The sequence below is a fragment of the Lissotriton vulgaris genome, chromosome 2_1, assembly GCF_964263255.1.
Source record: "Lissotriton vulgaris chromosome 2_1, aLisVul1.2, whole genome shotgun sequence".
In the NCBI taxonomy this organism is placed as follows: Eukaryota; Metazoa; Chordata; class Amphibia; order Caudata; family Salamandridae; genus Lissotriton; species Lissotriton vulgaris.
Genome location: NC_141687.1, coordinates 1,238,105,256 through 1,238,123,521, shown reverse-complemented (window position 1 = coordinate 1,238,123,521; position 18,266 = coordinate 1,238,105,256). Strand labels below are relative to the sequence as shown.

The 18,266-nt window shown below is 45.7% G+C and overlaps 1 protein-coding gene across 1 annotated transcript in view; it reads right to left on the bottom strand.

Moving 5' to 3' along the window:
• Positions 1–1,776: 1,776 nt before the first annotated feature.
• LOC147732427 (uncharacterized protein CXorf65 homolog) overlaps positions 1,777–18,266 on the bottom strand; it is a 96,980-nt gene continuing 80,490 nt past the window's right edge. Inside the window, exons 4-7 of the mRNA XM_086958809.1 lie at positions 17,705–17,818; positions 16,060–16,134; positions 3,116–3,220; positions 1,777–3,018 (exon numbers count right to left, since the gene is read on the bottom strand). Coding sequence (XP_086814935.1) covers positions 2,942–3,018; positions 3,116–3,220; positions 16,060–16,134; positions 17,705–17,818 — 371 coding nt within the window. The 3' untranslated portion in view covers positions 1,777–2,941. The remainder of the gene's footprint in view (positions 3,019–3,115; positions 3,221–16,059; positions 16,135–17,704; positions 17,819–18,266) is intronic.

The following is an 18,266-nucleotide window of genomic DNA, read 5'->3' as shown; positions in this document are numbered from 1 at the left end:
GTAACTCCTTGCAACATGATTCGTCATACATTAAATATGACACATCTGGAATGTCATAAGGACTGTGGACAGAAAAGTGACGCATCACACCAGCAGTGTAATAAAATGTGCCTCGTTGCACTATATTTAAAGGATGCAACAGCATCCTAAAAGTGACGCAGTGAAATCTCAAACATTTCACTGCGTCGCTATTACAAAGCTTTTAGTGGGAGAACACCCCCTCTGCATGCATTATACCTCACGCAGATATAATGTGGCGCTTGATTTTAAAAAGTGACCCATCTACCTAGATACCTCACTTTTTAAATATAACGCAACGCAACACATTTTTTTACACTACTGGTGCAATGCGTCACTTTTCTGTGCGCACTCCTTATGACATTCCAAGTAACACATTGCTGGAGTGCGTCACAAAAGTGACGCAACTCCAGTAATGTGTCCTTTCAAATGGGGAAAGCAGCATATGAAAGGTCTTGCCTCAGTCTAACACCTGCTGTAAAGCAGGCACAAGATTTTGACGCAACAGCATCCTAAAACTGACGCAGTGAAATCTCAAAGATTTCACTGCGTCGCTATTACAAAGCTTTTTGCGGGAGAACACCCCCTCTGCATACATTATACCTGACGCTATTTTTAAAAAGTGACGCATCTAGGTACATGGGTCACTTTTTAAAACTCTGCGCCATATTGTATCTGCAACATGATTCGTCATACATTAAATATGACACATCTGGAATGTCATAAGGAGTGCGCACAGAAAAGTGACGCATAACACCAGCAGTGTAATAAAATGTACCTCGTTGCACTATATTTAAAAAGTGACGCATCTAGATAGATGCGTCACTTTTTAAATATTGCATAACAATGCGCATTTTTTTACACCGCTGGTGCGTCACAAAAATTGACGCACAGGAAGCGCAAAACTAACAGCGCAAGGCCTTCATAAATATGGTCCTGGATTTTCCCCGTGCTTCGCCGGTGCGCGTACCATGCGCTTCCCCCGCGCAAAACGAAAAAAAATGTTTAATGCCCTGCAGGACCCTATTTTAGTCCCTACATCAAACCTAGGGGGTCAGAGGGGGTCTACTCTTCCCCCTTATGGTCATTTGCCCCTTTTTTTTTCAAACCCCTTGTGTCTCGATTTTACCGAGACACAAGATGGCGGCCGCTCCGCACTGTTTAGAATGTTTACAGACAACTGAGATCCAATCAGCTTCCTGCGCGCAAGTCGCGTGTCGCGCCTGGAGCGCACTCCGGTGCGCGCACGGGAGAGCGCCTATAGATATATATATTTTTTTGAACCTAAATTACTCAAAATCCACTGGAGCACATATCTTGAGACATAGCAAAGGCACATCGGGCTACCAGTCCCTACAATTTTGCCAAGTTTGGTGGAAATCCATTCAGCCGTTCGGGCTAAAAGTGAAATCGACCGCCCTATGGAAATTAACATGGGGAAAACGCGTTTTGGGACCCCCCTTTTATCTCGGCCCCCGCTTGACGAATCCCCCCCAAACTTTCAGGGAAGGACCGGACCGCCATGAGACCATTTTCCTGAAAATTTCAGGCAGATTCGTCAACCGGCGCCAAAGTTATTCAAAATAGAATGTTGAGATTTAACATTGAAAATTATCCTAACTATAACTACCTACTGGCGACCGCCAGTAGGTAATATATATATATATATATATATATATATATATATATATATATATATATATATATATATATATATATATATATATATATATATATATATATATATTGAGGCGACAGAGATATTGATCAAACTTTTTCATAAATTGCATTAAAAAAAAATCCTACTTTTTTTTGCATCACAAGACCACATGTATCTTCCTCTTTTGTGTATCATTGGTGATACTATCAGAGGGCTAAAAGTTTTTCAGCACTAGCCAACAACCTGGTTTGAATACCAGCCCTAATGTATTCACCCTGAAAATATTTTTGTCATGCATTGAAATTCCCATAATGTCCTTAAATCAGTCCTCACTGTAAAGAGTATTGTCCAACCTCCCAAATAGAATATTACGTTTTTTCGGGGTCATGTAAGTGCACAACCACCTCTATAAGGTTGCTGTTTCCTAGAGGTACAGCTCTGAGTTCCATTAATACTAATGAGAGGACAGAACTGTGTGTATGGGGGGGTCATAAGGCCCTGCTTACTGTTCTGACATTAAAGGAATCAAAGGGTGCACTAGGAGTTATCGCGTTATCCACGTGCTTCTCACAAGGTAAAAAGATAAGCCTTCACAATTCAGTCAAATCTCCCATGAATCTGACAACTGTCTGCAGTGGGAGTGGGACAATGTAATGAAAAATCAAAGAATTGCCCTATGCATTGTTATTTTGTTTACTGAGAAAAGATGAGTCAATTGGAATATAGGTAAACAGCAAGAGAATGCCTGGTATTATATAATAAGGGAACACTAGTTGATCAGAACTGAAGGCATTTCCCCGGGATTATCTTGCTTTTGCTGATGAGACCAGAAGCATATCAGAACGTAGAGACACACGCAGGAATCTGCTGCATATCAATGTTGTGCAAATAAAATTCCATGAGAAAACAGGAAATCGCCCACGAATCTGCTACTTCCAGTATTCAGAGAAGAGAACCCTATAAGGACTCAGGTAATCTGATTTAAAATGATATCAAAGTGCGGTCTGTCAAAAGTCTGGGATTATGAGAATGTTGCATGATGGTATAAAACAGGTCTTTCCCAATTTATGGGATCAGCTAGTTTCTTGCAATGAGTGAAGACAACCATGGGGAATCGGCAACAGGTCTGCTGAGTGTGCACACTCTTTGGAGATAATCCAATAAGGACGTGTAAAAACGTAAAATATTATCTGAATAATTTCCAAGAGAAATGGTTGCAAGATATCCTCATTGTGTGCAGCTGGAGATAAACATTTGCATTGGTCAGGATTTCCCTGCCCGTTTTTTGGGGGTTGTTGCTGTAGATTTATTCTTGCCTGGCTGTGGTGGACTCGGTTTTCCTGAAAAAAAAAGAGGAGATCAATTGTAGTTTGGGATTTAAAGAGATGTTTTAAGAGGAGCGGCAATGGAATAGGCATCTTGTGCTGCTTGACTCACCATCGTGGAGCGACGTGGATTGAATCACCACACTTTTTCTGTTGTGTCTTTTGGATTTTGTTCGACTGCTGGAGGATTTGGACTCTCCCCAGTTCCCGAGTTTAGCTGCAAAATTTATTTTAAGGCATAGAATTTAAAAAAAGCGAAACCTATCCAAAACTAATCTTTTACAATGAGTAAATATAAAGCACATCGGGCCTCCTGTACTATTTACCGGTCGCAAAATTCTGGTCGCAACTTTTGCGACCAGTAACATTTTTTACAGACAGACCTATCGGCCAGATTCATCAAGCTTAATTGCGCTCGCAAAGGACCTGATTCTGAGAATCTGGCCCTTTGCGAGTGCAATTTTTGCATTTGGGATTCATCATCCCAAATGCAAAATTCGCTATTAAAGATTTCGCAAATTTGCGAGGAATTGCATTTAAGGAATCTCTATTTGAGATTCCTTAAATGCAATTCATGAACCATTTTAAAATTGCAAAATCGCAATTTTGGGCCGCTATTTACCGCGAGGTCAAACCTCGTGGTAAATAGTGAAAACTTAGAAAAATGCATTTAAATGCATTTTTCTAAGTTGCATGTTACACACACACATGTCCTTTGGACATGTGTGTGCGCAACACCAATGTAGATTACATTTCAGGGGTGCTACAGGGTGTCCTTTGGACACCCCTGGCACCCTTGAAATCGCTTCCTTATTTGCGATTAGCTAATTGTTAATCGCAAATAAGGAATAACTCCGCATTCATTCCTATGGGCGCAAATAAGGAATCAGTGGGAATCGCAAATTCAATTGCGATTCCTACATGAATCCCGTTTTGCGAGTCCTTAATAGCGAATCCTTAAAATTCGCTATTAAGGACTCGCAATTCCTTACCTTGATGAATCTGGCCATATGTACCGCTAATTTGGTTCAGAACAAACAGAATCAGAGCGAGTCGCAATTCGACCTCCATAATTGACAGTCACTAAGTGCAAATTGCGACTCAATCCGATTGGCTACAATTACAGCGATGGAGGCCTTTATGCAGCAGTAGGGCACCATGTCTGAGAGGGATTTTTAGAAAAGTAAACTTTTTTTTAATCAAGCACGTTTTTCCTAAAGGAAATGAGACTGCCTTCAAAAAGAAAATGTTACTTTTGTAAACACATTTGTTGAGACTTGGGAGTTGCCCCGTGGACTACTGTCTACTGCCTAAAAATGTTTTTGACATTCACAAAGTAGAAGGGGTCCCAAGGTTTACGACTGCTATTTTGCACCTAACCCATTGATACATATGGACTTGAATCACTATTTGGGAAGGATGCCTACAACATGTCCTTTTGAAAACAGCAATACCTTTTCCATGCCTAATCCCATTTTAGGAGCTAGCAAAAAGTTACTGAGTCCTAACATAGGTTTAGGACATTGCAAAAAAAAATAAAAATAGGGTTGCGAACTGTGGATAGGATCAATTATCACAGTGAAAATGCTTTACACATCTGGGCCATTATTCCCAAGTTAGGCATTAACAAACTGTTTGCTTCAAGAAGAAAAGATAATCAATGCCATCCCGTTCCCAGGTGAGACCAGAATTAAACGATTATTAGCAGGCTGATAAATGTCTTATCACTACTCTGCCTGACCTATGTACGTAAACCATGAAATTCTAAATGTTGTATAGCAAACAACAACAATTTACTGTTCACGAAACTAGAAATGCAAAAAATAGTGAGGCATGACAAAACACAAACCAGGATGAACAGCTTCTGAACCACCAGTCAAACTTGAATTTGATCAACAGTGGAATTATTTTAAACTCGGGCGTCATTGTAAAGATATTTACACTCTTATCAAATCAATCTCTTACAAGAAGTTTTATATACACAATTGCATTGAAGAATGTTCTCCCACAGATCACAGTTTATAAATATAACTTGTTACTGATTACCTGCAAAAATCCATATCCTGGGCTTTAGATTTTGTCTTCCTCCAGCTGTGACATATTTTGTGAATAAATGCAAGTCTGTGATTGAGATGAAGGCGCGTGCGATATGTATGCATTTAAGCCATGCTCAGGGAACAAGAAGGTTGTATGTATATTGCAGCTGTTCCACATTTTTTCACGCTATGAAACATAAGGCAAGCACTGCCTGCTATGATTTCATTAATCAAAAGTGCAATGTCATATTGATTTGGCTTCATTATAAAATCTGTCGTGCTGCCGCAATAATTTGCAAAATCAACTGAAATTAATGGTTGCATATTGCAATATCCATTAAGAAAACAGATGGTTAGTGAGGAGACGGCCTAAAAGAGCATCCGACCTATCCACTCCACCCAATCCCGGCACTTCTCCCATGAGGGTTAACAGCATGAGAGCACTGTTAGGATTGGTTAGGGGAGCCCACAACAGACTGCAGTTTCACATGGAGGACCACACAATGGGGCCTATTATGAAGGCGAACGGACCAGAGTCCGTCCGCCACCATAGAGTAGGAGGGACCGTCCGCAGGGGCAGCGGCGGTCCCTCCGTGCAAATTAGGATGTGACCGCCACCCTGGCGGTCACATCCTGTATTTTTATCAATGCGGCGGGTGCTGCTTGAAGCAGCACCCGCCGCAAAAATAAAAATGTAAGTTGTGCATTTGCATGCACAAAGCGGCAGGCACCGTGCGGTACCCCCCATGTGCACCCCCAACCCCCCTTCACCCCTGGGGGCCCGCAATGGGCCCCCAAACAAAAATCCGTATGCCTCTGCACGGCGGAAATGCCGCCGTGTAAAGGCATGTTCCTCCAGACATCCTAATATGGCTGGCGGTGTCTGATAGACACCGCCAGCCATGTTAGTGCTTTTCCGCTGCGGATGGGAGGCGACTGCGGCGGAAAAGCTGCGGACTGAAAAACGATCCCCCAGCCATCCTAATCTGGCAGGGGGTCTTTTTCAGTCCGCTGTGGATTTCCTGCATCCTCCGGGCCGGCGGTGGATTCCGCCGGCCCGGAGGATGCGGGAAATCCGCAATCCTAATCTGCCCCAATGTGTGGTGGTCCGTAAGTACAGTTTATTAACTTTTTTTATTTAAAATGTTAGTGTTATATTGGGTGGAGGGAGGGGTTGTTTTAATATAGGCTTTTGGAGGGAGGGAGTGTTTTATTTTGGGCTTTTGGGAGGGGGTGTTTAATTTTAGGCTTTGAAGGGAGGGGTTACTTTATTTTGTTTTTATGGGAAGTGGTGAGGCAATTTGCTCACCTCACCACTTTCGTAGGTTGCCAGCTGCCACTGGTGGCAATGTCCTACTTTATGGCCTCCCAGACGCCACACTGGCACCAAGTAGGGCCATTCTACATGCTGCAGCATGTCTCATTCAGGGCCTGAAGAAATATGATCCCATCACCCCCATTTTGATGGAACTCTATTGTCTCCAATTGCGGGACTGCACAATATTCAAAATCAGTCGTATGATTTACTATGCTATCATACCCACCTCCCAAGCCTCCTTATCTTGCAGAAAAGCTCACCATCTCTGGTGGGCCTCAACACACCCACAACGTGGACAACATCAAGCTGCAGACTAACAAGGGTATCGCCCTAATGTTGTTCCAATTTCAAGACTCATGTTTTTAAAGACCACTACATCACAGTACTGTCTACACCCTAGTTTCCTCTCCTCTTACTCACTGAATGTATGCTTGTCTGTGACCATGTATAGTACTCCACTGCCTTCTGGCTAGGTTTGCACTATAGAAAAACCATATACATATGTACATACATATATACATACATAGTCAACATATTTTTGAAGCAAGGCTCTAAGTTGGATATGAAGAGGCGGCATGATGAAGCAACGTTTGGCATATGACTCAAGATGCTAAAGGGTTCCAAAACCATTAAATCCCCTTAAAACGATTTAAAACATATGTTAATCACTTGAAAACTTTATTCATTCCCTCCCAACTTTTTAATGTTGGAAGAGCAACAAGACGTATAACTAGCTTTGAGTCATGTGTGCACTTGTGTACTTTCTTCACTCGTAAGCACACAATGTTTTTATATAGCAACATAAAAGTGTGCTTTACACTGTAGACACTTTTAACAAGAACCGGGTAACAAAAGGGGCATTCTGTGCAGGAACTTATGGCTGAGATACCCGCCACCCCCTCTCAACACAAATCCCCAAGGATGGGAAGACGGAAACGGTTCTGAACTTTTGGAAGGCGGGAGGGAGTTACCCTTCCCGGCCGTATTTATTAAAATATGAAACAAAATTAAAACATTAAAATAACAGTTTCATATCATGTACAATTTCATTTATACAGTACGATGTTCTTGGCTGACCTTAACACATCTCTAATACAAAGGTTCTCCTAGCCGATACTAAACATCCTGCAAATGCATTTCTGAACATTGAAATTGTACATCCTAACGTTACGGGCCAACGGCAAGGTCGTAACCGGTGTCAGATCCCCAATACCAATTCCCCCCTCACTTGTGAGGGGCGGTCGCACAGCGGACTGTACCTCTGTGCCCACTTCCAATTTCCCTTGCCTTAGCGGGGGCCCCCTGTTAACTCGACGCCATCTTAGTGGTCGTCCGAGGACTCGTGTGAGGTGTCTAGAAGGTAGCGTAGACCCCCCTCCCACCCCACACAACTTACCACACCTGCCGTCGCAGATGTCCGGGCCCCGGGAAATTCCGAGGAGGGGTCCGTAGACCCTCCTCCCCAGGGAAGGGGCCTATGGCCGCCTTCCCTTTCGGCGTCCCATCCTTAGATGGGACCGCCTCCCGTTTGAGGGGCCAATGGCCGCCTCCCCCCGGGCGCTCCCATCCATAATGGGTGACGCCCAAACCTCTAGGGATCTTCCAATTACTGCTCACCGATCATGACCTTACCGCCCGACCAGAAATAAATACGACATTTTGAACTAAGCTAACGAAAAGGAAATTATTACATTTAAACGATTTCACGTAGAACTCTACTGAGCATCACCATTAAAATTAATCGCAAAAATTTCTGCTAAGAAAACATGTTGAAAACGAAAATCATCCTTTATTACACAACACATTATCAACTTTATTCCAAGACAACCTGTAAGAGAAACCAATTCACGTCAATCAATTTTATTCAAACAAATCGCTGTCAACAGGGGCTGGTGGGTGGGTCAAAATTGGCTCTTCGTTCCGTCTCGAGCTCACGTGCAACGAGGAGGTGCAGCTTCAGAGCACAGGAACAAGAGGATGCTTCCTTGGCTTGTCGCTCCTTTTATCCTTCTTCGGGCGGGCGTAGACCCTCCTCCAATCCGCCTCCCGGGCGTGGCTGGCGGTGTCGGTGTCTAGGACAACCCCTTCTTGGGCGGGAAAAGGCGCGCCCCAGCTACGCCGCTTCGGGCATACCAGCCGGGACACGCCTCCCGCCCAAAATGGTTTCCCGGGGAGATCGGGGTACTCCACCATACGTTCGGGGGGACCGAGTGGTCGCCCCTTTCCATATGGCTGAGATACCCGCCACCCCCTCTCAACACAAATCCCCAAGGATGGGAAGACGGAAACGGTTCTGAACTTTTGGAAGGCGGGAGGGAGTTACCCTTCCCGGCCGTATTTATTAAAATATGAAACAAAATTAAAACATTAAAATAACAGTTTCATATCATGTACAATTTCATTTATACAGTACGATGTTCTTGGCTGACCTTAACACATCTCTAATACAAAGGTTCTCCTAGCCGATACTAATCATCCTGCAAATGCATTTCTGAACATTGAAATTGTACATCCTAACGTTACGGGCCAACGGCAAGGTCGTAACCGGTGTCAGATCCCCAATACCAATTCCCCCCTCACTTGTGAGGGGCGGTCGCACAGCGGACTGTACCTCTGTGCCCACTTCCAATTTCCCTTGCCTTAGCGGGGGCCCCCTGTTAACTCAACCCCATCTTAGTGGTCGTCCGAGGACTCGTGTGAGGTGTCTAGAAGGTAGCGTAGACCCCCCTCCCACCCCACACAACTTACCACACCTGCCGTCGCAGATGTCCGGGCCCCGGGAAATTCCGAGGAGGGGTCCGTAGCCCCTCCTCCCCAGGGAAGGGGCCTATGGCCGCCTTCCCTTTCGGTGTCCCATCCTTAGATGGGACCGCCTCCCGTTTGAGGGGCCAATGGCCGCCTCCCCCCGGGCGCTCCCATCCATAATGGGTGACGCCCAAACCTCTAGGGATCTTCCAATTACTGCTCACCGATCATGACCTTACCGCCACAGGCCCGGATAGTTGACCGGCTATCCGGACCCCCCACAAAACTCCTACTTAAAGGTCATGGCTACAAATTCCTCAACCAAGCTATGAAGTCTCCTATGAGTAAATCATTCCCCACCCGGGACAAATGAACCCCGTCCTCTAGATACATCTGATCCCCCCTGATACACCCATGCGGAATAGAATGCAATGTATTTGTACGAAACAATCTACCAAGTTTGTTATTTACTTTCTTCACAGAATGATTTAAAGCAGACACAGAATTAGCCCCCCGCCACACCTTCCGTGGGATCATGTGGGACCATGCAATTGTGCACCCAGGGACCCTTTTTGCCAACCAACTTACAGTGGATAATATCACCTCGAGAAGCACTCGCCGACCAATGGTCACCAAATCATTGCCCCCAAGATGCACTATGAGTATAGATGGCGGTGACCTCGTCCGCCCTAACAAACCCTCCATAAAATCCTGAAACTGGTCAATACAGAGCCCGCCCCTTCCGTAGAAGGTCACCCTGTACCCGTATTCCCCAGCCATGTGAATCATGTCACCTGCTTTGAATACGTCTGCGGCACGCCTCACGTATGAGTGTCCCACGACCCACACCACTCTGTCCACAGCCGGTGTCCTTTGACCGCTGGTCCCCTGGTGTCGGGTCGACTGCACAGTCTGCCCCGCCTCGTAAGCTTGCGAAACTGTAAACCAAACAAAAAACAAGAAGCGTGAGTTCATGATATTAGCTTCACAACATGTGCAACCGCACGTACCGTTTATAACAGTTCGAGGACCAACGCCCCAACTGTTTTACTTTATCGACACTCAGACCCCTGGCTGTGGCCTCAGTAGCAGCCCCTATCCTGAAGGAATGGGTCCCAAACTCGCACGGGTTCAAGCCTGCGGCTGTAATTGCCATCGCAAGCACCCGTTGGAACTGAAACCTCGTCAGTGGGGTGGCGTCGGCGTGCCTCAGTAAGCTTCCCCCCCATGTTGCCGCCCTTTGCGCCAAATATTCCTCAACGCATGCTACCGGGCACATGGGCGATCCGGGAATCCGGTGGACTACTACACAATCCCCGTTCGCTCCCTGATCGGTCTTGGACCTGGCAAACGAGACTACCATTGTTTCCCCTTTAATTCGGATGTGCTCTCGGCACAGTCCTCCCCCCGTATCCTGCTTGTTCCTTGCTACCAGCTCGCTTACCCGCATAGCCCCATGGAATGCTAATGAAAAAGCGGCTCTAAATAGTACTGTCTCAGATTGAGATGAACATGTTGCAGGGAGTACTGACATCAACAGGGCCAACCTTTCCAGACCTATCGGGTGCCTGTCGTCCACTCTGCGACCCTCAAGGCGTTGCCACCCTCGCAGCGCCTTCTGAACCACAAAAGACGCTGTGGGGTCCTGGATACCATGGGCCCGTGCCATGAAAGAAATGGCGGCCCGGTGCTTCTGTGCCGTGGCTACTGATTTGCCTGCCTGATGTAAGGATAACAGAAACTTCAGGACATACTCCTCTTGGCCCCAAAGCTCCCCCCCAGCAGAACCCAAAAAGGACCAATAGGAAAGGAACGCCCCTTCGTACGCCTTCCTTGTCCTGGGAGCTAGACTCTCTCCCACGAGGTCTTGTAGTCCGGGGCACCGAGAGACCAGAGAGCTTCGGGAAAAGGTGCCGCCACCGGGTCCGCTGAGGGTAGGAAACCCCAGAAGGCCTGCATACGGGAACGAGAAAGCGCATCAGCTGCCTGATTTAACACCCCTGGCACATGTCTTGCCCTAAAGTGGACGTTTAGCCTCATACACAGCAGAACAATTTCCTTCAGCAATCTCAAGATCCATCTGCAGCGGGCAGCCTGACTATTGATACACTCAACAACGGTCATATTATCAGACCAGAACACCACAGAGCGGTCACGAAACCCCTCAGGCCATGTTTTCAAGGCCACCAGAATAGGGAACAGCTCAAGAAATCCTATGTTACCTGTGAGCCCATTCTCGTGCCACCATGCCGGCCAGGTTTGTGCTGACCAATGATTACCAAAAATGGCGCCAAATCCAACACTCCCTGCCGAGTCCATCCACAACCCCAATTCCTCAGAGGAGACCCCGGGTTTGCTCCACACGACCCGACCGTTGAAATCCGCCAGGAATGCCAACCATATGCGCATGTCCTGCCGAACCTCTGCCGAGAGCCTTGTGCGGTGGTGGCCTTCCTTAAGGCCAACCATGGCCTGCGCAATAGAGCGGGAAAATGGGCGCGCCATTGGGATCACTCTCAGGGCAAAATTTAGTTGACCCACAACCTGCTGTAACTGATGTAATCTCACTTTCGTCGCGCTAATACATGCTTTAAGCGATGCCTCAAATTTCGCCACCTTTTCCTTGGGCAAGCGGAAGCACCCCTCTTCGGAATCGAGCTCTATTCCAAGAAACTCAAGCGAAGTAGACGGCCCCACTGTCTTACCGGGTGCCAATGGCACGCCAAAGCGCCTCATGAGATCACAAAATTTATTCAAAGCTCGTGCACACTCTATGTCCCCAGCTGCCCCCAGGAACAGAAAATCATCAAGATAATGCATCACATGAGTAAACCCTGTTATTCTTGTGAAGGCCCATTGCAAAAAACAACTGAATCTTTCAAAATAAGCATAAGAGATGGAGCAACCCATTGGCATACATTTATCCATGTAATAGCGAACCTGAAACATGAAACCAAGGAGACGCTGATCCTCTGGGTGTACCGGGAGCAACCGGAACGCTGACTCGATATCTGATTTAGCCATCAGCGCTCCGGGCCCTAGGCGATTCAAAATGGCAACGGCGTCATCGAAAGATGCGTAGTGTACCGAACAAACTCCCGGGTCAATCGCATCGTTCACCGAAAGACCCCTCAGGGCTGACAAGTTATGTATCAACCTGAATTCCCCTGGGTCTTTTTTGGGGACTACACCTAGGGGTGAACAAACAAAATTAGGGACTGGCGGGATGTCATATGGTCCCGCAACCCGACCTCGGGCCACCTCTTTACCAATCTTTGCTTGTACCACCGCCGCGTTCAGCTGCACCGATAGTTGGTTTTTACAATGTGCTGCACCCTGAAAATCCCCCGCCGGGATGCGGAAACCATATGAGAAACCATCTCGCAACACCCCAGCGGAGATATGATCTGGGTATTCGTTTAGCCAAGGGATCATTGCCATGACATCAACCGGGGTCGGTAGAGGCGCCCCCTGGACCATTTCAGACCTGTTTGGCGCTACCTCTACTCCCCGTATCACTAGCCTTGGCTCTGCACATATTCTCCGGATGGGAGGACTGCCCACACCCCGAACATTCGTGCCTGAACTTACAAGAACCCTGTGGCCTAGTACATTTCCCTCTGTTAAAGCCCCAGCAGACCCCTTTTTTCCCTGTGCTGCCGCTATTCCTTGAGTTCCGGTCATTACTGGAACCTGCCCGAAAGGGCGTCCCTGACGAATGGCGGGAATACTCGGCCACCTCACCCCCCAATGCTGGTGACCTCCCCACGCCTGGCTTTTCCATATTTTGCCATGAAATGGAGTCAAAACAATCCCATGTCAGGGATGAATCATGTTCCTTGGATTTACGAAATATATTATCATAAGCAAACCATTGATTTCCTCCATAAGTTTCATAAAACCCATGATACGTGTCTGATACACAGCCAATTCCCCCAACAAATCAGGCCTACGTTCCCCCATAATTGCAGTGAACATTCCGAACGCTCTGCCCCAATTGCCTATCGATTCATCGACTCTAAAACCGGCCATCCTGGCTCGCCATACACTTGGATGTAGAAACTCTTTTTGGTTTTTTACATGCTCGATTTCGTAGTGATCGGTCAACAAGGAAAATATGTTTACATATTTGTCTGCCCATATCCTCTCTTTCACCTCCCTCGGGATATGCTGCACAATTTTTTCCCTCCTTGAAGGTACCGATCCCTCCCCAACCAACGGCAATGGCTTACCTGAACCTGCCGCTGTAACTGTCGACCCCGCCGTACCAACGCCTGATCCTGGTTGACCCACGGGCGCCTGCGGGGAAACAAAAGGACAAGGTGCTTTTGCGGCCTCTCGGGATTGCCGCAACTGCCTCATTAATTGCTTGGCCTCCTCGGCCGTGTCCCCTGCAGCAACGGAACCCACACTGTTACCGCCCAACCATGCCGCCAGCTGGGCGGCCAACTCCGGGGGCATGTCCCCCTCGTTCACAGGGGTAACTACAACAGGGATCGGCTGCCCCGCGTCGGGAACCGGCACAGGAGCCTCCACCGGTCTGGGAGGGCTCGCCGGGGGAGCCTCCGGAACTGGGACTTCGTCATTTGCCCCGTTCCTGGCCCTCTTTCTTCTCCCGGCAGGGACCGCCCCTAGGATGATTCTTTTCGGCCGTCCTGTACCGTCCCTGGCCGCCATTTTCCTCTTCATCTCCGCCATGTCTTTCATCAGCATGCGGAGCATTTGGTCGGTGCTAACCTTCTTTGCGACCCTTTTGCCCGGCATTTTTCTCACGTAGATGAAAGGTCCTGGACAAGACTTGTAGCGCTAGAAGAGAGAAAAGAGAAATTACAAATTTCAAAATTGGCTCTTCGTTCCGTCTCGAGCTCACGTGCAACGAGGAGGTGCAGCTTCAGAGCACAGGAACAAGAGGATGCTTCCTTGGCTTGTCGCTCCTTTTATCCTTCTTCGGGCGGGCGTAGACCCTCCTCCAATCCGCCTCCCGGGTGTGGCTGGCGGTGTCGGTGTCTAGGACAACCCCTTCTTGGGCGGGAAAAGGCGCGCCCCAGCTACGCCGCTTCGGGCATACCAGCCGGGACACGCCTCCCGCCCAAAATGGTTTCCCGGGGAGATCGGGGTACTCCACCATACGTTCGGGGGGACCGAGTGGTCGCCCCTTTCCAAACTTGCAGTTATTAAGAGTAACCACAACTGCTCAGTGTATATTCAGAGGCAACATTCGACCATGCAAGAACAGTTTACAATTCCTACATTTTAGTAGGCTTCTCAGAGACACCCAAGGACAGTTGCAACTGTGATTTTTGGGATAGAGTTTAGAGCAATGATTTGGGGAAGAAGTCTGCTTGTCACTTCACTAGACCACTATTTGCTTGATATTAAGTTGCTGGCAAAAGAAAAGGTTCTGGTTGAATGATTTATCATAAGGTGAACCACTAGAAACATGTGGCAGGGAAGTCCAAAATATACAGCAGGCAGGGTGGACTACATTATGGGGAAGGAAAAAGCAAGTTATGTGACCTAATGAGGAAAAACCTGTCACACTATCACTTCAAAATAATGCCATTATTTTCAATGTTAACACTGTCTGGGCAAAGGTTTTGCCTCATTAGTACCTGTTTAACATCTAAATAAAGTAATAAGAAGCGGGAAGATATCCAGTCAAACTTTGCATGGGACCTTCCACTGCAAGGTACCACGAGTCACTGGGATTTTAGTAACCTTTGAGTCATTTGAGCTAGAAACAATGTATTTGTTAATCTGACATCTACTGCATAATCTGCAGATTTTATTTGGCAAGTGATCAAAATTCATAATTATGTAGAAAACGCTGTGCCGATTAGTTGCATAATTCCTGATCATGAGTGTGCACGGCCAATGGGAGGGAGCTTTAGCCTTTGTGTATCTAGTTGTAGTGAGATAGAGTGGTGCATACTGTGAGTGGATTTCAAGGTTGAAGGCCTTGGACAACAAGAGCAAGATGAGGGCAACGAGTGTAGTGATCTGCGAATCAGAAGGCATAGGTAATTGCCTTGCAAAAGGTCAAAAAATGTTGAGGTGCAAGGGTGACTGAAACAAAATAATCATTTACATAGTGTTCCCACTGGTGTGTGGACATCAGAATATGAATTAGAACAGACTGCGGGCATTTGGGTGTTGTGTAAACTAAGGCTTTGACTTAGTTCTACAAGGGTTGACTTTCCCACCCCATAACTTGGTCCAGAGCACCAATGCTTGCAAGTGAAAGCCCAGGTTGCTCTAGTGCCACACAACCCAGCTCAACATACTTGTTGATGTGGTTTCAATGCTTTATGGGCTAATAATAGTCTCATAAAAAGGTGTGAGGGATGCAGTAGTGATTCAAACCCAATATTGTATCACACACTAGGACTGCACTAAGAAAAAAACACTTTTTTCTCCAGAAGTGGACAGCGAAGTAATCCCGGAGGACTGGGTTGTGATTTCATCTTCCTTTGCTCCCAAAATTAGTCCAGATTAATTAAACCTTCTGAGAAAAATGGCATTATATTTCCATAGAGGTATTTATCTCAATGATTTGAAAGTTTCCCCATTTATTGTATAGATCATGACATTAGATTGCCCCTTCATTTATACACATATAATTTCAGTAATCTTTTGCCTATACCCATCTTTATTCCTTCAATAGGATTGGTCAGTCACACAATTTGAGAACATTGTTTGCAGTTCTTCTCCAATGTGAGGTAATTTGTAAGAATGGTTTATGATTTTATTTGAGCAAGTCTCTGTTTAGCCAGTCTCAGATAATTGGATCCACCCGTAACCTAACATCATTTGCAATCCCGATTCAAAACAATTATTCAGTCTTCCTCCACAGCAGAAACCTCCCTTACTATAGAAGCAATTCCTAGCCTCTAATGATAGTGGTAAAGAACTGAATGTTATGGATCAAGCCAGTATATGATAATCTCACAAACCTACCAAGGAATTTGGAGTTGACAATGTCTTCGTCATTTAGTAGAGGTGTAAAGACAGCATCTGTTGTTCCAGCTGGCCCTAGAAGCAATGAGAAATGAATCAGAAAAAAAATCAGTGTAGAAAAAATTAGTGCACAATCACATATGAAGGCACTTGGTATTCTATTGGTGGGTGCCATATTACCAATCCCTGGATCGAATGAGCCTAATGGAGAAATCTCCTGCCTGAGGGTACCACTCTCAGTGTGTATTCTAAAGCGAATGCAATAAAAGCTAGAGGTGAAAAAAGGGTCAATAACAGAATGAGTGCCCACTAAACTACTTACAAAAGGATGGACAAGCATCAATACCTTATCAAGCAGACCACTAACAACTGGAAAGGACACCATCTAAGCCACTTCTGCAAGTGAAGACCGTCACCACCAATAGGAGAAGGCAATACCATCAGAGTCACTCTGCAAGATGAAATCATTGCAACAAATAGCAAGAGGTAAGGAAGTCACAGTAACACTGTAAATTACACGCCCACCATGAACGGATGAAAATATGATTCTCAAAGCCCATGTCTCAAAATGTGACCAAAGCTTCATACCTTAACAGCAATCACGGAAAGGAATGAGCAATCATAACGGGAAAGCACCTCACACCACCAATTTCAGGAGGGACCCATACACCACCTATCATAAAAAAGACCCCCACAGTGCGAACAAGAAAGACCCCTCACAAAACTTGAAATAGAAGTCAATCACCATTCCCAACTACAAAAAGTACCTTTCAACTCGAGTTAGGTTAGAGTGCACAAAAGCAAATATCATGAAGTGACCTTCTAACAGTACTTATTATACATATGTCGAAGTATCTTTTATAAAATAGACTCTCAAAGCATTGTTTGTGAGGGTCACCCTCACAGCACATATCTTGCTAGAGATCCACTCAGAATAAATCATGAGAAAGACCTCTCTGTGCACAGCAGAGGAGTGACTTTCTATTATTCATCATAGCATAGATCCTCATAGCATCCATCGGCGCACAGTGTTATAACATAAGTCATCAGAGAGGACTTTGTTGGACCCATCCTAAACAAGGCCCTCATAACTCTCAATGCATTAAAGGGTTTATTTATCATAGGGAAAACACTCACAGCACCATTCACAGAAAATACTGCTGTAGTCCAAATCATAGGAAAGGCCCTTGCAGCTCCAATCTTAGAGGATTTCACAGGACAGATCATTGAGAATGTTCTTACCACAACCATCATGGAAGATACCCCCACAACACCTATCAAATGAGAAGACCTACTTGGAAATCTTCCATGCAGATAAGATTATCAAATTACTTCATGTCACCAAATAAGAAATGTACAAGTCACAAACATTTATATAGCAGCCTAAAACATTCAGTAAGCATCAGTGTGATTTCTATCATTGAAACCAATTAGACTAAATTCTCATACAAAGGTCTGCAAAGCACTAATTTATGACTGGTCTATTGTACCCCGGCTGATCACAGTTAACAGGTAACATTACACACAGAACCATCACAACATCATATGTAGAATTTCACAAACGTCATCAAAAGAAAGCTATTGACTGAACCAATTCTTCCTTATTTACATCCTTACACTGATGATCATAAGATGCTGTACTTACGAGAAACAGCGAGGAGGATGAAGGTCTCTCGTTCACTCAAAATGTCTGAAGCGTAGCAGTGCCGGTTCTCCAATAAATTCTTTACTTGGCCATTCTCATCTGCCAGCTCAATCTCTATGAAACAAAGAAAGCATCAGTGAATTGTGTGCCCCCAAACAAGATTAGTAATTTCTACAGTACAGAGGGTTGGAAGTGAAGCTGATCTCTTAGGCAAACAATACTACGCTTCACTCGCAGCTATGCCAATTCGTTCATTGGTTGGTGGGGGATAAAGGTGGTTTGGGCAGAACACCTCAGTGAGTGTCTGGAGCATTTAATATTATCGGTGCACCATGTAGATGACTTATTTGTCATCTGGAAGGTGACTGGGACACATCTAAATACATCTCCCTTTTGAACCACATTGATCTTGAATTTGGGATTCACTGCAAATATGAGCAAACATGAAGTTCATTTCCTTGACCTTAAGCATCAGTGGAAGTCCCATCAAAAGCTTGTTACACAGAAAACTTACTGCGTGAAATAGCATCCTATATGACACAAGACCACATCGTAAAAAATT